The sequence below is a fragment of the Lissotriton vulgaris genome, chromosome 2_1 (assembly GCF_964263255.1).
Source record: "Lissotriton vulgaris chromosome 2_1, aLisVul1.2, whole genome shotgun sequence".
Taxonomy (NCBI): domain Eukaryota; kingdom Metazoa; phylum Chordata; class Amphibia; order Caudata; family Salamandridae; genus Lissotriton; species Lissotriton vulgaris.
In genome coordinates, this window is record NC_141687.1 from 1,320,046,976 (window position 1) to 1,320,074,276 (window position 27,301).

A 27,301-nucleotide genomic window follows, 5' to 3' on the forward strand; every position below is an offset into this window, starting at 1 on the left:
ACACGCAGAAAGGCTTCTAAAAAGGAGCCCAGATCTTTAAACTGGGTATGAATGGAAAAGACCACATGAAAAATCAAGTTGCGTTGATGAAGTCCATATAAGGGATGAATCATGTTGGCTGGGTCTGTTTGAAGTGTGATGGAAATGGATACTTAATAAAAAGAACTTTATGGAAAAAGACACCAATGTCTGGAAATTAATTGAAAAAAGAAATATGGAAAGTAATTGAAAACAAAATAGTGATTACATATACATGCAATTCAAATTGGAACGTTCAATGTGAACAAGGAAATTAGGTTGCCCTCCTAAAATTGTGAAAACATTTACCAAGGATTGAGTTTTGTGGGCAGTCAGAACTCCAGGAGTGGGCTTAAGATAACTTTAAGATTGGGATATTTGACCTTTGCCATCATGAAACACCACTGCTGGCTGTCTTTTGGAAAAAGATTCTTTAGATCACTCTTGTTTTGGGCCATTGAGATTTAAGTCAGAGGTGCAGATGAAAATAGGAAATCACTAGAAAAGTTTTATATACACTCATTAGGTTTGGAAAATGAGTGAGTTCATTCCATTTTCATTATCATTTGGAGATATAAACTCAAATATTTACGTATGGCATATGGGACAGTACAGGGGTGATGGTGGGACAAGAAGATTGTAGATTCAGGGCACCAACCGGCCAGATCGGGAAACACTGCAATTGACCAAGGGCCAGAGAAGACTTATGTGCTTTGGACAGGTTAAGCTAGTCTCCTGGTCCAGAACAAATCGATATACCAACCAGAGGAGCACTCAGAAGAGGAGTAAGTGGAGATTAGTGGCAAGCTGTGAAACTCCCCACTATTGCAATTATAGGGCCCTCGATTTTTTTTATTTTCTGCAAATACCTGCAGATTATAAAAAAGTCATTAGATGTTCTGCATAACACTTTGCATGTCCGTAATGACAACAAGCCGCTAATAGAAGATACACTAGTAGGAAGAAAAACAATAATGGAAGTTGTTTCAGGGTTGTCTATTCCATCTCAGTATTCCTAAAAATATCTATCAGTCTCAGTCTAGAAAATCAATCTATCCTAAACTCTCCACTGTCAAAGATCTCTTTCTAGATACCATTAAAAAAGGTCTTAGAAGACGTCACTTAACAGCTACTCCGTGTAATGTGGTGCAATCCCTAAATGCTTTCATTTGCCACCACACTCTACTCTAATCAACGAAGAGCCACAAAGTGAACCCATCTTCGTCCTACCAAAGACCGAATTCACGTAAGCTTTCAAAGCCAAGTTGGCTAAAGACCAGTCCCAGGTCAACTTGACTCCATCCTTCCTCTCCTTGATTCACTCATCAACACACAAGCTTTGATGCCAGAAAGGCAAAAAACCAATCACAGCACAACTGATACCATGAACAAACTCAGGAAAGAGAAGACTACCACACTACACACCACCCACCTCTCGCTCAGTGATCACCCATATGCGTACAAGAACTATACAGCACAGGCCAATCTCCACACAAAAATAAAATCCTCAGGAGGGACTTTTGAATGCTTCTTGTGTACAAGGCAACTCCCACCTCAATAGCTGTAGAAACCCTAAAAGTATGGAGTAGCAACCAAGCGTTCTTTGTTGAAAAACGTTCAGAAAATGAAAGCGGTCATCTCTCCCTTCAACTCCATGACACCCCTCACCAATTAGCATTTTCAACTATTGGAAAGGAGCTGTGTAGTGTTACGTAAAATTAAAAAATAAACTTAAAAAATAAACAACTAAATAAATGAAGAACTATATCTTAAGTGCAAATTGTTCCTAATAGGTTCTCCTTCGCCAAAGATAGCCCCAAAAAACACATTCCATTCTCAGTGGCTGCTCGCAGAGGTAATGCTGAGGGGGGGTGAGGCAGGCTGGGTGGGGTGGGGTGGGGGTAGTGGAGTCAGACATACGACGGCAGATATTTACTTATTTATTTACGTTCATGTTAAACTTGGCATTTCTTGGCGTGGTTACCGCTGACTTTTTGCATCTACCTCCTCTACTTTTGACGCTGTTATGGATTTCGTTTTGCTGGCTTAGATGCTTTGGGCACTTTGCCACTGCTGATCAGTGTCAAAGTGCAAGTGCTCACTGTATAAAGTGTTATGGCAAATGGTTGTCCATAATTGGTATGTTTGCCTTACTAGTAAAGCCCCTAGTAAAGTGCACCATGTGTGCCATGGCTGGTAATGCAAATGCTACTAGTGGGCCTGCAGCACTAATTGTGCCACCCACACAAGTAGCCCTAAGAAGAGATCTCAGGCCTGCCACTGCAGTGCCTGTGCTCAGTATGCTAACTGCCCTGTTGTCCTGGCAAGTGCACCCACTTGCCAGGCCTTACCTTCCCTTTTTATGCACATCAAACACCCATATAGTAGGCCCAAGGTACCCCCCTGGGCAGGGTGCAGTTTATATGAACGGTAGGACATGTACTGAGGTGTGTACCATGTCCTAACAGTGAAATACTGCCAAATTCGTTTTTCACTGTTGCAAGGCCATCTTGCCCATAGGACAGAATGGGGAATAATGTGACCCATGTTTCCAGCATATCTTCCCATAGGCATACGAAGGAGAATTTAATACCATATCTTTTTGTGAAGATGGTTTTTAAATTGTGTGCTTAGAAACCACATTTTTAAAAATGGCTGGTTTCTTGTTTTAAACTATCCTGTGTGCCTCTGCCTGGTTGTATATTGCCTGCCTAGGTTTGGATGTGACAGGGTATGGGAAGTGTCCTTACCCCAGGGAGGAGAAGGTAAGATAGCAACAGGCTGGCCTGCATTGATGTGGGGGGGGGGAGTAGCCCCCTGGATGTGAAGAGAGCTGTGTTGTTCCCACCAGAGGATGGCTCCACCTCCTGCTGAGCGTCTGGGTCCCAGACCCTGACTATCAAAGGAGGAGGGTATGCACTGGCAGGAAGACACCCAGGTCTGGTTTGGACCGAGGTCAGAGCCCCATGAAAACAAAGACTTCAAAGGCATTTAAGGGTATTAATGTAAGAGCTGAGACCCCTTGAACTCAAGACTGAAATCCATACTGAAAAAGGATTGAATCTACTTTGTGCTCAAGAGGAACCTCTGCCAAAGAAGAACAGCTGAAGAGACTGAAGAGAAGGACTGCCCTTGCTGTATGTTCTGGGGCTGGCCTGCAGTTTGCTGATTTGACTAAGGAGAGGACAAGGGACTTTGTTGTGTGCTGTGTCCTGAAGTAACATGTCTCCAAGGGCTCGAGGAGAGCTGGTCCCCTGTTGTGGAAACTCAGAAACATAAAAGTTTCCAACTGTGTCTCAGCGACACTTGGTGTGTGGTGCTTTTGCACGCCTGAGACTGCTGTGTGGTCCGTGGTACTGTTCACGAGGTGCCCCGTGATCGCATTGACCCCACAGCGTGAACCATCGTCCACGCTGCGGTATTGCTGTTTGTGGCCCGAGCAGTCATCGTAACTGGGGCTGTGAGTAAGGATCACCATCGCCGGCCCGAGCCGCAATGTACAAAAGAATTTCTTGAAGCGAAGAAAGTTGCAAGGTGAAAGGATCGTGATCGTTGCTCACCGAAAGGAATCTGCCTAAGACCATCAACGAAGGAGAAGGAAACTCCGTAACCTGTCCGGCTACAGCGTCGCCTGGCAACAGAGCCGCAACGTGATCGGGATCGCCCAGCAGGATGTCTGACGAGGGAAGAGAGAGAGATAGAGCGAGGCAGTGCACCCCCCAGGTAAGGCTTGGACTCCGGTCGGGAACCGCAAGCGTGTGTGGCCTGGGGAAGAGTGCAGGAGGAGTTTAGGAGTGCTCCGAGCTCTCTCCAGCTGCACCGCGTTACGTGATGAATCCCCGAGCAGCCCGTATCTGCCCAGCAGTACCTGGGCCGCCCCTTTAAGCTTATGACCATTGTCTCTCGCGTTGGGGCCTAGTGGGGGCTCGAGTTAACCACGCAGATTACGATCCGCATTATTACTGCCTTACGGACTGCCTGATTCTTGCATTTTTTTAACCACATTATTATTGCATTACGCACTGCCTGATTCTTGCATTACGAACCGCATTATTATTGCATTACGAAATGCCTGATTCTTGCATTACGAACCGAATTATTATTGCATTATGAACTGCCTGATTCTTGCATTGCGAACTGCATTATTATAGCATTACGAACTGCCTGATTCTTGCATTACGAACCGCATTATTCTTGCATTACGAAGTGCCTGATTCGTGCATGAAGCCGGTCTTATTACCACATTACGAACTGCCTTACGAACTGCATAGCATTGCATTAGGACTGTATTAGAGATTGTGAATTGCTCAATATTACCGCTAAAACCTACAAGTGATTGCTGGCCTAATAACCGGCCAAGTGAAATATTCCGAATGTGCTTATGTTGGATTTTTATCATTTGGTCTTATCGTATTCCTTTTTATAAAGATACTGCTATTTTTATGAAACAGATGTAGTATCCATTTGTGGTGTTATCACTGTGTTACTGGGAGTGTGGTTGCAAATACTTTACACATAGCCTTGGAGATAAGCCTGGCTGCTCATGCGAAGCTACCAGGAGGTGAGCAGGGGTTATCTAAAGGTGTGTCGCTCCTTACCCTGACTAGAAGCAAGGGTTCCCATATGGACTAAGGTCCCTACCTCAGCCAACTAGAGACCCCCAGTTCTAACAGTTCACCTTTTGGGGGGGTAGTGGAGTCAGACATACGACAGCAGATATATATTTATTTATTTACGTTCACCTTTGAGTTCATATGTCGGACTCGACTACCCCCCCACCCCACCCTGCCCCACCTCACCACCCCATAGTGTTACCTCTGCGAGCTGCCACTGTCCATTCTGCAACTGTTTTATATGCCACAAGTCCACATTCCTTACAGACCAAATAAAATCTGTATCAACTCTTATCCGCAATGCTTTTTTCCTGTCAAAAAACTTCTGATTCATCAGAGCAGGTGATTTTTTTTTCAGTTTTATAAAGCGCAATCTTGACCTAAGGACATTAGAGGGCTTTACAAAAGAAGCGGTACATACACATTTTTCAAGGCATAGAAAGATGTGTGAATGGTCCTTAGAACAGGATGCTGAGTCAAGGCCGAGATTTGAACCTGGTTTCACAGTTCCAAAGTCAGCAGCTCTACCTGCTAGACAACATAGATGTATTCCTGCTAGTGATCTTGCCCTTCTAGTACCCTTTCTTTGGAAATTTGCAGCTCCACCAACTATTCAGAATAACATTGAAAATGCATCTACTTCACCCCTTTCACTGTTCGAGCTTGTATTTTACCTCCACTGATATATCATGCAAAGGAATTGTTCTGATGTACCAGATTATGGTTCAATTATTAAGCTTGGTAAGTTGATGAATATCACTCAAAATCATCAGTTTTATTAATGTGAGGTTCATATATTTTAGATAGCTATTTGTAACCCTGTTAGCTCTCTGCAGATACGCAACTTTGTTGCTAAACTCAAGACAGCCTTGAAGCAATTGCGTTACACAGTGTGTGCCCTGAAAACAGAAAGAAACAGATATTGTGATGTATTCAGCACATTTACATCTGCCCAAAGAACTTGCTCAAAGAAAGACTATCAGAGGAACCCCACACTTCAGGATCATAAGAAACAGAAAACTGAAGGGGCAATGAAATACTCCCTTTAATTACTTCTTGGCATCCTCCCTGGCAATATTGTTCCAAATGCACATGACCTAGAATGAGTTAGAAGTGATCAGCTACAGTGGGTAAAGGTTGGAATTATAATAAGGGAGGTTACTGATTGTCTAGCACACTATGCTTTGGTTCTCTATTTAGACTCACACCTTTCAGTTACATGTTACCATTGCCTGTGTCTGTGGAGGTGCCCCTTCATTGAGTGTAGATGACAATAGCATTTTTGCTGCAAGGGCTGGGTGTGAAAGAAGCTAGACCTGCTTACAGTACAGCGACATATGTAATGTATGGAGATAGCTTTTTATTTATTAAGGTGGGCTGCACTACTGCTATTTTCTTTGTGGGGGAAGGAATCTACTCTATTGCATATTCATTTTGCTAAGTATGGCCTAAAAATGCCTTGGTCTCCTGCTAGTAGAGACAAACTTACCCCTCACACCACATACAGCACCGACTGCCGTGTTTGCTGTGGTAAGGGGCAAGCATTTAACTTTATGAGAGTGTTAAACAGTGCCTTCCAGGCAGTGCTTAATTTCTGCCTTTTTTTGCAGCACCAGCACACATTTCTGAACATCAGCACTTATTAATGGCACTCCACGGCTTGTTGGCACTGTCTATCTATTTTTTAGCAGAGAACTTCAACACAGTGTTTATTGGACATGTCACCCTTAGGGTTGTTTTCCCACAAACCCGTTTTTGCTGACTTCGTTTTTGTTGACATTAGGACTCTGCACACTTTACCAGTGTCAAAGTGCTAGTGCTCTCTCCTTAAACATAGCGAACTTGGCTTACACCCAATTGGCACATTTAATTTACTTGTAAGATCCTAGCAAAGTGGTACAATATGTACCCATGGCCTGTAAGTTAAATGCTGCTATAGGGCTTGCAGCACTTATTGTGCCACCCACTTAAGTAGCCTGTTAAACATGTCTCAGGCTTGCCATTGCAGCCTGTGTGTGTAGTTTTAAACTGTCAGTTCGACCAGGCACAATAACAAAAATTCCAGGCCTCAACCTTCCTTTTTAATACTTATAAGTCACCCCTAGGGTGGGCCCTAAACAGCCTATAGGGCAGGGTGCAGTGTATTCAATAAGTTGGAAATATATTTTTAACTTTTACATGTCCTGGAAATAAAACACTCTTAAATTAGTTTTTCATTACTACAAGGCCTGCCTCCCCATAGTTAATACATTTAATAAGAGATAACTTTACACTGGGATCAGGTAGGAAGGTTGAGTTTGGTCTCAAACTAATTGTAATTTATAAACCCTCTTTAATGGTAAAGTCAAATTTTAAGTCACATTTCTAAAAGAACCACTTTCAGAAAGTTGACATTTTCTAGTCCCAACCATTTGGTGCCTGCAGCCTGTATCCTGGGTCATATGCCTAGGTGTAGCTGACAGTTGCCCTTTGTGAATTACTCCTAGACCTTGAGACACAAGGGGGAATAGGTGTTGGCTTGATGGGCCATCTCTGACTTCATGGGGGAGGATCTGTCACTTTACCACACTTACTCATCACAAAGGCTCTGCCTTAACTAAATATTTTCACATAAGTCTTTTGTGCCCCCAGACAAGTTGGGACAGGGAAGGGAGGCAGCAAATTCTAAACACCTCCAGGTGTGAAAACCTCCAGATTCTTCTTCTACTTCAAAGCTGGCAGCAGGTATAACTCGTGGACCCTCAGACCCAACTCTTCAGTACACCTCTGGGCTGTGGAAAACTCAGAAGGACTGCTGTGCTGCAAGAAGGACTGCTACTCTGCTGTTCTTCCACTTTGCTCCAGGTATGAAAATTACTGGATCTGCATCATGAACGCAGGATCAGCAGAGTGACTCCAATTGATAGATGGCTGGCCTTCTGAACAGAGCCGTAGAGATAGATAAGGCTCCAACCTCCTTGAACTCAGCACCTGGACTCGGTCTCATGTGCATCTTGCCCCCACACCCATCCAAGGGGTGCCACCACAGTCTTGGAAGTGGCCTGAAGGTGCCAGCTCAATTGTGGTCTTGTGGGCGAAACAGACGCAGTGCGACATCCCTTGCAGCATCGCTGTATATCCTCGGTGCAGGACTTCGCATCACATTCTGCACCTCCTCTGAACCACTGCTGCGCAATACAGCTTTGACACAGGATCTTGCAATGCTCTACAGCCGAGATTTAAGGTACTTTGTTCAGTGAGCCTAACTTGATCCCTGTATCTGGCCAAGCTCCATTGTGGTTAGCCTGAACTTGTGACTTTGCCCCGATCCAGTGCAGCCAGATAACCACAGTTGGCACTTTGTGCTTTTAAGCACTATTTTTACGTAAAACTTAAAAATAGCTAATTTCCAGTTCTATTGACTGGATTTACGTCATTTTGGTTTTAAGCATTTATAAAATGATATTCTTATTTTCAAAATTGGTGTGGAATTGTTGATGTGTTGTATTTTCACTTTATTACTGCTTGAAGTGCTGCAAATATACATTATAGATTGCCCCTAAAATAAGCCTGACTGCTTTGTGTAAAACTACAAGAGGATTAAGCACATGTTAATTTGGCGTTTGCTTGTGACCTCATCCTGACGGAAATTGTGGTTGTTGCTTGAGTAGGGCTTCACACCTCTCAACCAACATCCCAATTTCCTACAGTGTTCAATATATTTTTCTAAAGTAATGAAATAGCTCAGGCCCTGACACTTGTATTTTTACACATTAAAGAGTGCTTCCATTGATATTTTTAGAAATGGTTAATAGTTAACTAAGCAACTAATTGACAAGTATTAATGATGACATTTTAGTACATCTTTAAGACTGTGAATATGGGGATTTGGGGCGGGAGTGTTCTTCCACAGGGAAATTTTCTAACATATGTCACAAATGGTATATTTGAAAAGCATATTGGACACAGCAACTTTGGTGCAAACTTGATAGGGCTTAAAGGCAACTCTTGTCTGTTTCATTATTGCTTCTCTCTCTCCCTTAATCTAAACCTTCAATCTTTTTCTCTTTCTAGATCACTAGTTCCTTTTGCCTCACTTGTATTTTCCCTCATGATTTATTCTTACTTTCTCCTCCTTCTCTCTTCCCATTCCTTCTCTTCATGTTGTATTTTCTCATTTTGTCCAATCTTCTTTTCTGTTTCTTTCCTTTTTTGCCTCACTCGTCTTTCTCCAGCTTCTTTTCTTTGTCATTCTTCTGCCTATCCTCCTTATCACCAGCCTGTCTTACTCTTCATTTTACAAAAGCCTCAAATTATTTCACACTCTGCCTCCCACTTCTCTTTCTGCCTTTTTCTTAATCCAATTTAAATTTACTCAACGTCCATACTCTCCCTCGTTGTCTTAACTTATCTTTTCCAACCTTATCATTTTACCTCTATTTCCTATTCTAGCTCTCTACTCCATTTTTCTCCCTTTTTCTATCTCGGACTACCTTGCTCTGTCTCCGTCACTCTTCTTGTGTGTCTCTTTTTTCATTTCTTTCATTTCCCTTACTGGCTATCTCTTTTTTTCATCTCCATATTTCCTGGTCATTTAAACTCTTTTTAATTTAATCCCCACCATGTTTAGGACATGACTACTAGTCACTGCATGTCCGTCAGTTGAGAGTCATATTGTGGCTTACTAGTGGCATATAGGAGGTTGGAGCTAGCCCATGGCTTCTATTGGTTGGCTTTCTTGTCACTCATATGTGTCTGCTTCCTATTTGTGTCCCAGCTTGTCGCTCTTCGATTCTTTCACCCCGTGGATCATTTCTTCTTTATAATCTATGATTGGGTGGCATTCAGGCCCGGACTGGCCGTTGCGGGCACAGGGCAACCCCCCGGCGCGCCGCAAGGGTGGGGGCCGGTTTTGGGCCACTGGGGGCTGTTTTTTCTTACAGGGTCGTTTTTGCAGCGTTGCTGCAAAAACGGCCCTGTAACAAAATCGGCTGAAAACCGGCCCTGGCAAAGAGCGCAGTCGCACCCCCAACCCCGGGGGTGGGGGGCCCAGCCGAGCACTTTGCGAGGGCCGGTTTTGGTTCCCAGTCCCGCCCTGGTGGCATTGCTGCTTCAACTGCCTGTTTTTGAAGCATACGTTTTTCCTTTTGTAGTGCTCCATTAGTGTACTTGTGTTGAAGCCATCTCCCTCGTGTATGTCTCTCCCTCTGCATTCAGTGCTCATCTCTGTTGCTCGACTGCTTCTCCCCATCCTCTTCTCTCTTGCAGCCGTCCATGTGCTTCTCCCCACTGTTTCCCCCAGCTGTGTTACTTACAGCAACCCTGTGTTGCTTTAGCTCCAGCCCTCCCAGGAGTTGCTTTTGCACCCCCTCCTGTGTTGCTTCGGTGTTTCCCCCCACCACCCCCATGTTGCTTCCTCATTCACCCCACTGTCTTCCTCATCTTGCTTTGTCATTCAGCCCCCACTCATCCCATGTCTTGCTTAACTGTTCTCCCCCCGCCTGTAATGTGATGCTTCCGCTCCCCTCGGTCGCCTGCTTTGAAACAAAAAAATTTTTTGCTATTTTTCTTTTCTTTTTAGTTACTAATCCAACTGGAACCAGAAATTTAAAAAACAAATCACTCTTGACATTTTGTAGTCATGTGCATGCCTTGTGCACACAATTACAAAATGACACAATCGCATCAAAGTTTTTTTTTTTTTACACGCTACCCACGCACATCTCATTGCGGATGCTATGCAGTGTGGCTAGAAAACATTGGCAAGCCAAAATGCCACAAAGGCGAGACCTATTGGATTTGCCAATGCTTGTTTAAGCTCAGAAAAAGTTTTTCTGTGCTCCAAAGGGACGCACAGGCATGGGAAATATGTCACTAGTGTGAGCTCCTTCACTCTAACTTCCTGTTACTTGTAGCTTTTACTTCAAAGTTCCATTGCTTTTACTGACATAATTGCACTGACCATTTGGGTCACCACATTGCTTCAGCCTACCACTGCTTTGACTCCAAATAACTGTGATTAAAATTCTCTTTCCTTTAGCCGCTTTCAATTTCCTTGTTGCACTGATTTGTGGGTACAGGTGCCATTTTTCACTAGCCAGTATTAAAAAAACTGTGAATAACTGCACAATCACCAATTCAAAACTGCTTAGTCAGTAATGCAGCTCACATAATCGAGGCCAGGCTGGTCCAGCTTTGTTGCTGAAAAAACAAAACTGAGTACAAAAACAGAAAAACAATTGTACATTTTTCTGCCTATGGTCCAGTACCATTGCAGAGTGACTATTTTGCAAAGCACTTCTCAAACTTTCTTCAATATATCCCTATAGCCAAGAGTAAATAGGATGGTCTCTGCTCTTTACAGTGGCCTATAAAATGGCTGCGTATAATACAGAAATCATAGGAAAGAAATAGGAGATTTGGCCTAGCGGCTAGGGCGGTCCACCTCGAATCTGGGGAACAAGGTTAGAGTCTCGGCAATGACGTTGAACATCCTCTGATTCTGGGCAAATCTCTTAATATCCCCGTGCCTAACAAAAATGGAAGTGTCCTCATGTAAAGCAACTGGTGCTCTCATACCCGATACCTTCGTGTCAAGTTTGCGCTATATAAAACTCTGTAAAAAAAGAAATATATATAAAGAAATATACATATATCTAAAATAGTAATATGTCAAAGAAAACACATGGCATGAGAGTAGTGAAGATGTCAGCCTTAGGCTTCAAATGCAAAAACCACAGTTGATTGGCAGAATTTAGAACAATGTCATACATTCACCCCAGTACAGAGATCTGGGCCTAAATCCATCGTTTTTTTGCACTCCACACCACCCCAGTTCGGACATGGCCATATGCAAATCAGCCTTGACCCCGTGCCTCATGGGAACAGCCCAGCCCGAATTGCCACGCCTTAGGCTTCAGGCAGAGGTACTCCCCTTCTTTAACTCCACATCCTAGAGGCAGCTAGTGGCAGATGTTGAGGTGGGTGATTTCCACCCATCTATCTTGCCATGTTTCCCAGGTCCGTGTATGACTTGGGGATCCAGTCCGTACTGATAGACTTGTTAACCCCATTTTAAATCCAACTCGATAAGTACCAGAACATAAAAAACCCTATCTGTACAGGAACAGCTGGTCACGCATGGAGCTGGAAGCCTTGGTCAGAATGTCCTGCAACCCTGTGAACTTGTTGGGCACTACCTTGGCACATCTGCTGTGGGACCAAAAGCTTCCCAAAATTAGATAAGATTGACCTGAGGCCAGGTGGGTCCTGGTAGGTGGAAGGCCATTCTGTCTCTGACTGCAGTCCTCCCTGGAATTCTGATTCCCCCCTGAAGCAGGTGTTGGGGTGAAAGTGTGGGGCAGTACATTAAAGCAAACCAAAGCCCCGGCGGGAGCCTACCACCACCCAAGAGGTATCCACTTCGCCGTCCCACGGTCCAAGTGAGATGAGCTCCAATGCTGGAGAACGGCCTTCCTTGGGGGAGCCAGATCATGTTTAGCTTTTGAATAGCCCTGTACAGATGTAGATATGTTAGGCATACTGATGGGAACCGGTCAATGCCTAATGTCCCCGTCAGTCACCCGCCCACACCACAGGACAGGATATCTCTCATTCACATGACCTATCTAGGGTTAAAGAAACACAGCACACTCATGCAGTCTGAGGAGGCTATTTTAAATGACTCATATGGTGGGAAAAATGCTGCAAAATGCCAGCCCCCGACAAATTCCTGCAGCGCCCAAACGGAAGCAGATAAATCACAACAGCTTACTCTGTGTTGCTGGCGAAGGAGACAGTAAACTTCTGGGGCTCTTTGCCTTCATCGTGGTAGCTTTGGAATCTAAAATGTAAGAACAAAAACGTATAAGAATTATGGACAAGGAAATATTTATAAATAATTCACAAATCTAACAACGTGATCCAAAATTACCCAAAAGTGGGATTTGTAGCTTTTGATAGGCGAAATATTTCGCATTTCGAGCTGCTAAGAAGTGTTAAATGGGATTTGAAATATTTTACGAGGACTTTTAGGAAATAAGGCGTATGTGCTTGCTGGGTGTGTTCCAACTTTAACAGTTCAACTTTCTGCAATGCTGGGAAAGAGACAGCGGACGAGTGTATTCCAGTTGCGTTCCACAAAAGGGATTTCTTTACTGATTTTGCTCCTTCATTTTATGTGTTTTTAATGTGTGCATGTGAATTTAGGAAAATACGGATTCCAGAAAACAGCCCTGGCAAAACCATGTCGAGGAACTCCTACAATTATTTCAAGTGAATGAAAATAATCGGATGTCAAATTCATCCCAAGGAATGCCATTCCAGCTGAAACAAGTCCATATAAGGCCTTTTTTTCCCACAATCACAAGCCCCCATGTTTCAATTTCCGTCTTACAAGTCAACTCTCTTTCCCTTAAAAATGTCAACTTCCTCATGGTCACTCTGTCTTGTTTATGAGAAGGAAATCCAGAATACCTCATTACATGTTCTCCTCCTTTATTAATTCTTCTGCTCTTTACCAATTGGGTTCTTCTCCTTTTTCCCTCAACTTTGTATTTTTCTTTGCAACTGCTGCCTATACTGAAGTACCTCAAAATACCTATAATCGTGTACAACTATAATCACAGACATCCAAGTACCTCTGACCCATACCTATACCCTATCACCTTTACCTCTAGTATCTATCCTTAAGCACTTCTACCTCTAAATGTATCCGATTACACCAGCCTGTACTTATATCCTGCTACCAGTAGCTCCATTTACATTTTGTATCTCTACGTAAATGCTGGCCCTGCTATTCAACATATTCTATAGTACCTCTTGCCATACGTATACCATATTACTACTATCCTGTCAATACTCTAGTGCCTCCATGTCCCTATATTGCTAATTATACACTTAAACTTCCAAATTCACCTATAACTAAGTACCTCTGACCTATACCTTAGTACCTATTCCCCAAATTATACCTATTTCTACTTGTACCTCTACTTCCACCTATACATTAAAATGACTACCTACAGGCTAGTGCTGCTGTCCCTAGATATTCTAGGGTACCACTAGTCATACACATAGCATAATACCCAACTATCACATTCTTTGCTACCTGTACACAGTACAGATACCCTTGCTGTACATTATTCCTGCCTCCCGTTCTTCTTTCCGTTTTTTAAAAATGTTTTTTGTTCCATTTTCCTGCTTCTTTTTTGTCAATTTCTTTTTAATGAAAATGTTTTTCCTAATTTTTCTAAATTCGGCAAAATAGATGTTCAACAGCCTGGGTTAATCTGGCTGATTTGTTCTCCATGTTGTGTTTTCTTCTATAATGGTTGAGCCTTTCGTCTAACACATCCTCATATGTGCTACAAACACACGAAGGCAACCCGAATGTCCCTCAGAAGGTGCGTATCAATAGATCATCATCAACAAGGAAGCTACTGAAGGATTTATTTCATGTGATTACGTTTTTATATTTAACAGGTTGTTCATCGGCAATCCAAACAATACCTAATTACATTGCATTTGAATGATTACTCGATAATCTTACTAAAAATATTTACATCATGGCTGAATAATGAATGAACAAAGAGAAGAATATTCTGTTTCAGATTAAAAAATATTGCGACAATCTAATAAGAAATTACAAAAAAGTCTTTGCAATACTAATTTACATAAATGTCTTATGTTTTTTCAATATTTGGTTATTTTAATACTAAGTAGCATTTAAGTATGAGTGTTTGTACAAAAAAAACCTATTGTATAAAACAGCACACACCAACAAAGTCACAGTAATTGTTTTAATAAAATAGTAAGTAGATCATGTCATATTTTTCAACTTTTCAGTTTGTTTGCCATGTTGTTCATTGTTCGAGAGACAGGGATATATTTGGACAATGCCTCCATTTCATAACCCAAAGAACATATTTTAGTATGACTGAAATATGAAATACTTTCTATATTTAAGAATTGGGAAAGGAGTTGCGGCCACACTCAAACAAATGAGCTGAGTAGTTTTAAGGAGTGTGCCTATCATGGGGCTCAACTTTAGCGGCCTTCCTTTTTGTCTTCTGTTGTATCCTGGTCAGTGTAGTCTCGGTAATGTTCTATTACTTACCGGTAATCTTCATTACTCCGGGTCCCGTTGTCCTCGTCCCATTCATAACTAAGTGGAGATGACCATCTCCCGACAGAAAAAAACAAGAGGAATGCTGGAACCCTAATACTGCCCCTCCCACTGGGAGTACATAAGCAGTACTTACCCAGCATCCCGCCTGTACAACCAAGCCCAGACAGGAAGGCCGGCTGTCCGGGAGGGAGGGAGGGGCGTATGAATGGGACGAGGACAACAGGACCCGGAGTAATGAAGATTACCGGTAAGTAATAGAGGATTACCCCCAGTTCCCTTATGTCCTCGTCCCATTCATAACTAAGGGGAGAATATCAAAGCAGAAATCAGTCCTTCCGCACCCAAAATCACACCCAGGAAACCACAACAAAAGCAGCAACCCAAGGGAGCACCGAGAAGGAGGGAAAGGAAGGCGTCAGGAAACCACCGGCCCACAACCTAGAACAGGACAGCAGGGACAAGGACCAGAGACAAACAGAAGGCCAGGAACCCAAAAAGGAGGCCGCAAACCTGAGAAACAGGAGAAAGGGCAACCGGGACCAGAAAGAACTCACCGGACAAGGCCGCCAAGCCCAGAACCAGCAGGAAGGTACACAGGACCCTGCAGTGCCACAAGGAAACAGGCATCCCTGAAGAATGCCAAAGAAAGAAACAGCCAACAGAGCGCAGGCACAAGCACCCAGACCAACAAGGCAGGAGAAAGCACAGGCCAGGAACCGGCCCACCTCACCAAACTGAAAGACCCGGTCCCAAAGAGACCAGAGGAGGAAACCCTACCGAGGAGGCCCAGGTAGCAACAAGAGCCCAGGAGCCGAACAGGAGCGATAACCGGAACCAAACCGAAAGACAGGGAAGGGGAAAGACATCCTAAAACCCCAGGAGGACAAAAAACCCCACAGGGAAGGAGGCCACCAACCAAACCAGGAAGGCCACCAAACCCAGAACAGCACGGGCAGAGGAGGCCAACTCAAAGATCACCGCTCAGAGAAGCCCCCAGAAAAAAAAACAGCCGAAAGCCGACCAAGCAAGGAGAGGCCAACACGACCGGAAACCAACAACAAACAATCCCAACAAGGGAGGGCACAGAGCCACCGGCCACAACCCCCAGAAAACCCCAACCCCAAAAGGGAGGGAATACAAGGCAGGAGGTGAGCACAGAGCAACCGGGAAACCCCAGCAGCCCCCAAACCAGGCACAGAGGGCAGCACAAAAAGAAGGTGCCAACAGGGCAGAGGACCGGACAGGCACACCACACCCAGGCCAGGCAAGCAGTAACGGCAGGAGCAGCGGAATTCAATGCCCCAGGGAGCGCAGCACCCAGATCAAAACCAAAAGGCCCGAACTCAGCAACACCGGAGAGGAGCCAAGGAAACAGCAAAAAACAGGCAATGAACGCCAAAGGAACCAGGAAGCCAGGACCAGAGCCAAGCAACCCGACCACCCAGGAAGACCCGCAGGCCCACCGAACCCCAGAAGGAGCCTATGCAGTGCCCAAGCCAAAGTAAATGGCAGGGAGGAACCGGGAACCACCAGCACATTACCACAGGACCACACAGAAGGCCGGAAAGACACAGAGGAAAACCGCCAAAGGGGAAGTAGGAGGAAGCAGAAGAGGCGGAAGGCCAAACAGCAGGAAACCCAGAGACAACCCACAGTCAGGACGGAGGGCCCCACAGAGGCTAGAGCACCACAGAACCGCACCCCAACCAGAGAGGGGGGGGGGGGCACCCAAACAGACCCACACCGGGAACAAAGCCCAGGGAAGCAAGGGAGGCATAAGCGAGCCAGGACACCAGAACCAGGAAACGACCAGCAAACACTCGCAACAGCAGCCTGAAAAGGGACAGCACAGCCAGAAACCCCAGGAGGCACAGCCCGAGGCCAACCGGAACCAGCAGGAAGCCCGCAGACCCGGAGCCACAGGACCCCAGAAGGACCCACAAGGATGCAGCCACAACAGCAGAGTACCCTGCCAGGACCCAAAAGAGAGCCCAGGCAAGGAAGCAGAGCCTAAAAAGGAGCGGAAAAGCCCCAGCAGACACCTAGTCATGGGAACCAGATGAGACCAGAACAACCCAGGGAGCAAACACACCTGAGTGCAGATGGACCAAGAAGCCAACAGCACCTGGCAGCCCCAGGAGGCCAGGCAGGGACCAACCCGGCCCAACCATGCACAAAAACAGAGAGCATACGAAAGCCGGCCCAAAAAGGGGGACACGGCCACAGGCCATCAACCTGGAGAACTGCAGAACAGAAGAGGAGAAACAGGTGGCACGCCAGGACAAGGAAGCAGCAAAAGGCAGCCAGGCCCAGACAGCAGTGGCACGAACCCCAGGGACCAAAAGGCAAACCACCACCGGAAAACAAACCAAGGGGGAGAGGGGGGACGGCAGGGAAAAGAAGAGCAGGCGCCCAACCACACCAGCCAGAAAATCCTCCACCAGGCACCCCCAGGAGGCCCCCATCTAGGAAGAAACCAGGCAGGAACTATGACAGAACCAGGAGGGGTGGCCAGGAACACCAGAAGCAAGCCAAAGGCAAGCACAGGGAGAGCCAGGGCAGAAGCAGCCAGACCCCATAAGCAACCCAAGCACACAGAAGGCCCCGGGACAAACATCCGAAGCTCCAGGCCAGAGCGAGGGAGAAACCCGGGAAGGAGAAAGAGGAACCAGGCGCAGTCCAACATAGCCAGGAACGAGGAGCCCCAAGAGTGAGGAGACCAGAAGGCTCAGCAACGCTGAATAGCAAGCTCCCCGGAGACCGGCGCCTGAGACCACTCGGCCATCCAGACAGTGGCCCGACCAACCAAGCAGAAGCCAGGAAGCGGAGGTGAAGAACCAGGACACCCAAGCAGAACAGAGGCCACAACACAACAGCCAGCCCGCAGCAGAGGGAAGGGCACCAGAAAAAAAGGCGCACGCAGCACACCCAAGGCCAGGCCATGACACCCGCACCCGCGACACCCTGAGAAGCAGGGACGCAGAGGGGCAGCAAAGAAAAGCAGAGAAAACCGCGGCAGGCCAACAGGAACCCAGGGGAGTCAACAGGACGCCCCCAGCGGCACAAGTAGCAGGAACACTGACCCACCATCAGCAAGGGGAACATAGCCACTGAGGAGCCAGAAGCAGGGGTGAACAGAGTTGCACCCCCAACAGGCCGCCGCCGAAGAAGCGAGAGGCAACGCCGACACAAGAGCAGCAGAGGGCAAGGCATAACCAAGCAGGTAGGGAGACACCAACAGCACTAGGAACCCAAGGAGCAAGCACAGGCAGAGCCAGCAAAAAAAGGAACCAGCCACCAAAGAGGTGACAGGAACCCACGCCAATCCGAGGTAGGAAGAAGCTACCCAAAGGGAGAAGACCCCGGCACGCCCTACCCCATAGAACAAACCAGAGCAGGGGTGAGCAGGAGGCAAGGCCACAGGCCAGAGACAGAAAACCCCAACCACGTAGACCAAGGGAGAGGATGACAAGCACCAAACCAGGAACCACAGCGCTCGACGAAGTGAAAACCAGGACAGCAGCGCCTCACCTCAACACCTGTGTGCACGTACAAGAAGTACCCAGAGGAATATGGCCAGCTCCTAGACACGGGCAGTGCGGCAACACGTACACCACACAACAAAGCCAAGAAAGAGTCACCACCCAAACAGACCCCGGGTCAGACAACCAAGCACCAAAGGCGGGGGCGGGGGTAGAGAGCCCCATAGAGCACCAGGATGGAGTCCACACAGGAAGCACAGACCCAACTGAAGGCACACTCGACCAGGGCAACGAACCCTCGGGGGAGCGGTAGCAGCAGGACAAGCAGGAATGCCAACCCTCACCATGTGCAAGCGCAAAAAAAACATTCAGAGGCAACACTCGAGGTGCTGGCGGCCACCGGAGAGAACCAATGCCGGCCACATGCTGACCGCCAGCGCAGGGGAGTGAACCATGAGAACAGAGCACCCTGGAGAAAGCCACGCGGGCCAATGCGCCACAACTCTCCACGGAGGACAGAAGCGGGGATGTAGCTCAGTGGCAGAGCGCATGCATCACATGTATGAGGCCCCGGGTTCAAACCCTGGCATCCCCAGGAGTCCCCTGCACGCATCGAGGCAAACACCACAATGCCAGCCCACCAACAACCCAGGACCGGCACCAGCACAGCGAACAAACAGCCAGGGCGAGGGCCAACAGCACAACAAGGCCCCCACCACCGGGAACAGAAACATCATATACATACATAGAAATGTCGAAACAGCACATGAGAAATACCAGAAACGAACATGCCACCCCAGCGCTCGCCACCACACAGTAACAAGACAGGGAATATCACTGTACGGGTACAATCATCATCTTGAGCAATGCACGTGCAACCTGATCCACACTGCAACCCAGGATCCAGCAACAGCATGCCTGTACGTTCCGACATTGAAGCCACCAGAAAGCACAAGGAAGGAAACAAAAACCCGGCAAGCGGGACTCAACCCGGAGGAGGGGGCACACCCCAGGAACAAGGCCCCCACCCCAACTGCATCCAGGAGACCGGCAGGAGCCCATCCAGCGAGGCACACCTCACCCGGTAAAGCTCGGGAAGACGAGCCCATGACCCAGAAGCAACCGGGAACTCCAGCCCCAGCCTCTAAGGACCGGGGGGTGTACGCAATGCACAGCAGAACACCGGCTCCAAGAGAGACTGATGCCCAGCAAGGCCGGCAGGCAAGGAGACAGTCCAGGGAACCCCGCGCCCGCACAACCAGGCAGCCGGGCAGGGGGTGACGAAAAAGTACTGCCACTCCAGCCCAGCATGGAGCAGCACCAGCACACCATCCATTCTGTCGACAGACAGAAAAAAAAACAGGCTGGATGCTGGGTAAGTACCGCTTATGTACTCCCGGTGGGAGGGGCAGTATTAGGGTCCCAGCATTCCTCTTGTTTTTTTTGTCGGGAGATGGTCATCTCCACTTAGTTATGAATGGGACGAGGACATAAGGGACCTGGTGGTAATCTCAGTCTTCCTCTGCACCAAAAATTCATTGTAGAGTGTCTTTAGTGGTAACAGGCGAGGTATCCCTTCCTTTATGATGTTTTCCTTATCTATTTTTGTCTCTAATATTAAATATATACCATCTGTTTTTCAGGTCTGGGCGCCCTACAAGGCTGGGGAAAACAAGCTGTTAAAAGTATCACAACTTACATTTTTGAACAGTACTTGACAAGTGTTTCACTAATTTGGACCTTTGGACAATCAAGGAAGCAATGTCATTTCTACAAACACTGCATTGTTAATGACATAGCGCCTCAAAAGCTGAAACGGGGCCTTCTCTGTCTGAAGGAATGTAACGGTAGTGTTTGATTCAGTGCCAATGACTTGTGCATTCATTACCAAAAGTACCAAGTAAGCACATTTTGTAACAAAATTTCTCCCTAGGCAGAGGCGTAGCTTCAGGTGGGTGTTTGGGGCGTTACGCCCCCATAATGATTGTATTTTCAGATTAATATTTGGGTACAGGTTCTTTTAGCCAGATATGGTAAGGTGTCTGTTGGATTTCCCCTCTGATTTTTGCATACACACACTGACAAAAACAAACACACTCTCTCTCCTCTCTGTTTTGAGAGTCCCAAATGTTTTTATTTTACAAAATATTGTTTTTCTCTCATTCAGCACTCCTGTATATCTGTAATCCTCTCCATTTCCCCTGCCTCCTAAACCGCTCCCATGCGCCCTGCTAGTCATATAATATATTTTAACATTATATGCCAGTGTGATGGTCGGGAAATCAGATACTCACTCTCCCGATCTTACTGACCGAGCTACGCTCCTGCGGCCAGGTTCATCCTGGAAATTCATTTCCCATATTTAAGATTCCTTGATGTTCACTGAAGCTCTTCCTTTCCTATTGTGTTTGTAAACACATTTTATTTGCATTTTGCAAATAAAGAGGTACATTTCAACATATACAGGCATGAGTGGTGCAGCGGTGTAGGTCACTTGAACATTATTACCACTCTCTGGTTATATCCAAGTACAGGGACCCAGCGTATCAATCTGCACTTGCTTTTATTCAGTCTGAAGTTCACACTTTCCTAAGGCAGACCAATCCTCATTCATGAGGAGCTACACTCGAAGCCTACACCTTCTTTCTACGCACTCAGTTTATCAGTCATTTTACACCAGTCTTGAATATGATCAATCAATCAGGGATTTATATAGCGCGCTACTCACCGTGAGGGTCTCAAGGCCTCAGCTTTGCTCGCCAGAGACATGTGGAGCTCTTCCACCACATTCAGTCATATCTTCCTTTCTAAAGTTTTTTTTGGGAGGGGGGGAGAGGGGGTAGGAGGTTGGTGGCTGCAGCCAATGCGTCATGAGTCTTCTTTAGGCACATAACACCACCAGGGAAGCAAATCCTTGAATCCCTATGGGATTATCACTTTTTTTGGCTTGGCGTGTTTTCCCAGTATGCAACGTGCCAATGACTGTGCAATCTTGCTCTCAGCTGTGATATTTCTATCTGTCATCACCCTTTGTTCCCAAGATTCAACCACCACTGGAAAAGCCTCTAGTAACAGATCTGCAGCGTCTCCAGGGCATCCTGGGCATTCCTGTCATCAGGTTGGTTAGAGTTCTTTACCTGTTGTTTGGGCACTGCCTGTGTGCTGTGCCTAAGCTAACACAGGTTGTTCAACCAATCCCTTTTGTATTTATTTTATGTCTGCTGTTTCAAACTTAGTGCAAGCAAGGTGGATCATACCGGATTTTAATGACATCCACATTAGATACAATTATGTGCAGCGACTTTAATGCGATTTATTTACACAGTCAGTGGCTATCCTAAAAGTCTGGTAAAGATCCGATACCCTTGGATGTATGCTGGAAAATCAAGGGGAAATTCATCTCAGTAGCCTTACCCTGATCATAACTCCTTAAAAAAAACCACCAGCAAGTCACGTCACATGGGGCCATATGTATCAAGGCAAAATGGTTTCACAAACGCCGAAATTCGCAGAATTCTGGCGTTTGCGAACCCATTTTCGCTAAATGGTAAGTATGAAACATTTTTGTTGCAAAATAAGGAATCGCTAAATTTGCCATTCCTTATTTTGCGATTGCATTTAAGGAATTGCAAATTTTGCGATTCCTTAAATGCAATGTATCAAGGAAAAAAACATTCCAAAATGCCATTAAGGAATCACAAATTACCACCAACTTCTAGTTGGTGCTAAGTTGCGAATTATTTCAAAAAAGCATTATTTTAAAAATCAAAAGGTGCCATGTGACGCTCATACATGCCCATAGGGCATGTATCTGCGCCATATGCGCGCACATGTCATTTTCAGGAGTGCAACAGGGTGTTCTTGAGACCCCCTTGAAAATATTCACTAATTTGCGATTAGCAAATTGCGATTCGCAATTTCCCCTTCATTCCTATGGGCCTCCTGGCCCATAGAAATGAATGGTAAATTATTCCTTAATTGCGATTAGCAATTTGCTAATCGCAATTATGGAATTTTAAGGAATCGCTAAAAAGAAGTGATTTTCTACATACATACCATTTTGCAATATCTAAAAAGCGATTCCTTAAAAATCGCTATTTAGGAATCCCAAAACGGAATGTTGATACATATGGCCCATGGTTACTTATTTTTTTTTGTTTTTAAAGGCACAAGGTTTCAGATTTGACACTGCATGCTATGTGTGAAATGAAATATAGTCTGATGCCCAGATAGTACATTGCATGTGTTTCAGTGAGTGATTATAGTATCAGGAGACCAAAGTTTTACTTGGAATAAGAGTTTCTGAAGGCAGTCAGCTTAGTTTTGCTAACCTCCCCATAATCATTCCACCATAAAAGTGGTTATTGTGTATTAGGATTTCTTATTAGTAAGATAACTTTCAGTGATCCAAATAAAACTAGTTGTATTAGCCAGAGAAATAAAAAAAAAATGTTTTACCTTCAATTTTGGATATAAAATGTAGACTGGTATTATAATGCAGAGTAGAACTATAAACCCTGGAAGTATGTCTAGCGTATGTTTATCTATCTCGAAAACTGTCCAAATACAATCCCAGATTTACCCCTCCCCAACGGCGAGCGTTCAAAGATAGAGTGAGGGTGAAAGATAGATAGAGGGCGATAGATAGATAGAGAGATAGAGAGATAGAGAGATAGAGAGATAGAGAGATAGATAGATAGATAGATAGATAGATAGATAGATAGATAGATAGATAGATAGATAGATAGATAGATAGACAGACAGACAGACAGACAGACAGACAGACAGACAGACAGATAGTGATGACGATAGATAGCTAGATAGAGTGTGCTGCTCTTGGTACATGCCTGTTGTTTTTACTCTAAGGAGCTTCTTCAAAAATGGCAGAAAAATAAATGAAGAAAAAGAAAATGGCTTCTATTTTTTAGTCTTCCTAGTGAGTTGGTCTCTATTTTTGAGGAATGTTTAAGGTGTTCTGTTGGCTAGTGAGCAAGATACTGGTGGGGATGGAGAGAGAGAGCAGGAAGGTAGTGAAATAAAGAAAGTGATAAGATAAACGTATGTAGCGGTCTTCTGAATTATTGGAATCACCACTCTCACCTGGCAACTATCGCCCATTGACCAGTTCATACCTTATGGCAACGTTAATAAAGCTACAATTAAAACAAGCAATTACGGAGGCTTTTGGTCATTTAACAGCGATAGTTAATGACCAACTAAGATATCATCTGAGAAAAGGTAACGTTAATTCTTCAATAAGGGAGGTGACCTGTTCCTAATTCAGGATTAGAAAATACAATTTCAGGAAGGAAACAGAATTCACAAGACTTTCACAGTGTGAGGGGCGCATCTTTCACCAGCTAATAAAATGCCCATCGCTGTCCGAACTGTACGTAATCAATGTGCCCGCCAGGCGTTCGGGCCATAGAACAGCTTGAAGAAACTTACAATAATTTAAAACACCCCTGTTGCGCCTCCTCACGGTCAGAGACGTGTCATGAGCAAGGGACTGGATGAAAGGTTTAAGGGTGAATTCGGTACTGGCACATAGTACTCTGCTCCTCACTGTGACTGGGTAAGTCGCTTCATCTTCATGTGCCCTGGCAGGTTATTTAACAAGTTGTCAAACAAGTGGTGGGTAGGGACGTGCTAAGTCAACATTCATTTAGAAACTGGGCCAGAACCGAGAGACTCGGATGCAAATTGTTAGTTTAGAATGACCTCCTAATGTTACTTGCTAAAAAGCCCAGGGCCCTGCCAATAACGCCCTTTCGAGATAAACCTGAAGTATTTGTAACATGAGATTCTGTATAGTATTCATCGTGGTACAACAAACTCTGAATGCATCTTTAATCTTTCTATAATGTATATATCGTTTTTAACCAAAGCGCTTTGATAGACAATTTGTGTGTACAGTTATTACCCGATCGAAATAGAAACCCATTTAACTGACCACGGAAAAAAGAACGACCCAGTCAACTTTACACACAAATTCTGACAGCAGGCACTCAACATGCTGAACTGTCTCCCTAGATTTACAGGGTAATCACTGTCTACAAACATTCGAGTTTTATGACGGGGGAGAGGGTGTGGCCTAACAGCTAGAGCGGTCGACCTCGAAGCTGGAGAGGGGGTTTGGAGTCCCAGCAGGGACGCTCCACATCCTGTGGCAAATCACGTAATCTCCCCGTGCATCTGGTGGTCACTAACGCGCACTGATACCTTCGGGTCGAGTTTGCGGTATATAAAACTCGGAAAAGAACAAGCTACACACATAGGGAGTAAACAACCGTGTTGGTATTTTTGAAACAACTTCTAATATTAGCAGTAGCAGCATTCGTATTTAGAAAGCAACTTATAATATAAGCAGTAACGAGTGAGCATACGAACTAGGAAACACTAATATTGATGAGTTTTAGAAGCATATGCATAGAGGAAATGTTTAAAAGAGGTAATTACTGTTGGCGAGTCATGTTTAACACATTTTAACTTTTTGCTTTGCAGTAGCGACAAATTAAGCAGCTTTAGTTGCAATGTGTGCCTGAGCAAAGGGTTTTGCTGAGAAAAGCAATGCGATGAAAAGAAGAAATAAAGGAAATATAAAAAGGCGAACTAAACTGCAAGCAAAGTGCAAAGCAGTTGGTGTGTTGCGTGTTAGTGTAACATACATATTTGTATGTACCGTAAATGAGCAGCCTTTAGTGAAATTTGCATAAAAAACTATAATTTTGCGACCAAAGTAGTATACTAGCTAGATAACAAATGTAGTAAAGTATGAGGTAGTATATACAGCGTAGTATGTAAAGCAGGAAAAAATGGTGAGGAACGCTAGCGGTAGTTTGTACGTGAAATGCATGTTTGGAGCGAAAGGTTATAACACTTAAAAAAAGCATGCAAAATACATAATAAACTGTAAATCAAAAAGCTAAGATTGGCAATATATACTAAAACAACGGAAAAGCAAATAAACAAAGTATACAAAAAAAATCTTGAAACTTGTCTAAAATAACTTGTAGAGAAGGGCATATAGCGCTTCAATGCTGCATAGGATAGTGTCCCTGTAAAGGTTTGTGGATGTTTACGGCGTCCCTGGTAAATACAAGTTTCAGAGCAAAGATTGCGATCTTCAGGAGCAATAAAATAATAATGTGGCACAGGAAAGCTCCCAGCATTGCGTGGCGGTGGGGCGGGGGAGCAAGGGAGCGGCGTTCCTTTGAAGTCGGAAGGGTGGGAGGGAACGACCATATGGGGTGTGAGCGATAACGAAAGTAAGAGGGGGAGCAGGAAGTGAGGCCAAGCGTGCGCTGGCGAAGCTTCGCGCTTGAATGCCTCACATGCACTGGGCGTAATCCGCACTCCAAAACCCTCTCGGTAGGATTTGCTGGTGGCCCTCTGTATGTCTCGCCAGCAATTCGCAAGCGCATTGGCAGGCCGAGACCTAAAAAATGTTGGCAGCATCGCTCCTACCTTTCTCCAAGTTATTTATCTGGGATCTAATCACAAGAGGTACATTCATTATTCACCTTAGAATTAAGAAAAATTATCAATAGTTAGATCACAGGTCTTTATTTTTTGTCTCAGGTACAACTTTCCAGGAGAAGTATATGATATTTAGCCTGCACAATGATGCCATCTGAAGAAAGAGGCTTTATTCTATCCAGAATAATTTTGAAGTGAGCCATGTTTTGTGAGGGGATTCCAGAGGCAGTTTCTAATTATGATTTGCTTAATTTCAGAGGTGCCCATTTTTTAGTCCCTTGACTAAAGATTTTCATTCCACTGAGAAATTTGAATAAAGGGTCTTTGTTAGAAATGGGATTCCTGGTGGCTGAGGAATGCACCCTGGCCAGACAGGAATCACAGCTCTAGTCAGCTATGCTAGATACACACTAAAAGATTACCTGTGCTCACCCATTGGTAGCTTGGCACCGAGCAGTCAGTCTTATCCAAAGAGGTGATGTGTAAATCATTTGTGCAACACACACACACACAAACACGCAGTAACACAATTAATACACCACAAAAAACTGCACACAGGTTTAGAAAAATAGAGAATATTTTTCTGAGCAAAAGTAGACCAACACAATTCCAATCAGTATAAATTGAGATATGAATTTTTAAAGATTAAATGCATAAATAGTGTTTAGAAGTCACAAGCGGTCAAAAGGTTAGCTGAGGTCGTATTGGACCACTGCAAATCCAAAGGTTGACCACAATGGAGGGCAGGCCAGCTACAGGACCCACAAAGGACCTACTGAGAAAGAACCTTGGGTGGAGCAAAGTGTTGACGCTGAGGGCTTGAAGTGTCGATCTTTTTGATGCATTTGGTTCGCTTGTTTGTCTTTAGCTTTGCTGTAGTGAAGGTAATGCGTGGTCATTGGTTCTATAGTTTGCACAGCCATCTGTCTCAAGCAGCCTCTCCGTCGAAGGGTGATGCATCGGTTCTGATGGGCACAGTGGTGATTATGCACTGGTTTTCTAGAGAGACAGCTGCAGGCCTAAAACTTGAGAGCGCACCTCAGGTATAACTTGCAGAAGGTAGAGTCCAGCAGCACCAGCAGCATTAAAGGGAGGCTTTTGTGATCCTGAGACTTCAGAAAACAGGAGGAAAGCCTGCAAGCCCTTTGAGATTACTTGGAAGGAAGGCAGATTCAGGGAGAAGAAAGGTAACAAGTAGAAAAGCAGTCCTTCAAGAAAAGCAGTCTAGTGGAGTTCTTAAAGCAGCACAGCCATCTCCTGACAGAGATTCAGTGCAAGATCCAGAAGTGTCTGTTCTGATGGGGGTTAGAGACCTGGTACTTATACCCAAAAGTGTCTTTGATGAAGGGAGTGACTTCAAAGCAGCTCTCTCAGGCGCACACGGATCCCTTTCAACCCGGTCGTGTCTACCAGGCTATCTGTGGGGGGTGAAGCAGTGCTTTGTGTGTGGACAGAACACTACCTATTGAAGTGTAAGTGTCAGCCCCCCATTCCTCCCTACCCAGGAAGACCCATCAGAATGCAGATGAGCCTCACCTTCCTGTGTTTGTGGCTGTCTAGAGAGAATGCACAAAGTGCAGCTCTCACCCAACTCTGACGAGTAT

The 27,301-nt window shown here is 45.1% G+C and overlaps 1 protein-coding gene across 3 annotated transcripts in view; it reads right to left on the reverse strand.

Annotated features, from left to right (window-relative positions):
* The window catches only part of MYLK (myosin light chain kinase), a 1,710,670-nt gene that overhangs the window by 469,489 nt on the left and 1,213,880 nt on the right, over window positions 1-27,301 (reverse strand). For all 3 annotated transcript variants that reach the window (XM_086957081.1, XM_086957079.1, XM_086957080.1), the window contains exon 19: window positions 12,385-12,453. In XM_086957081.1, coding sequence (XP_086813207.1) covers window positions 12,385-12,453 — 69 coding nt within the window. The remainder of the gene's footprint in view (window positions 1-12,384; window positions 12,454-27,301) is intronic.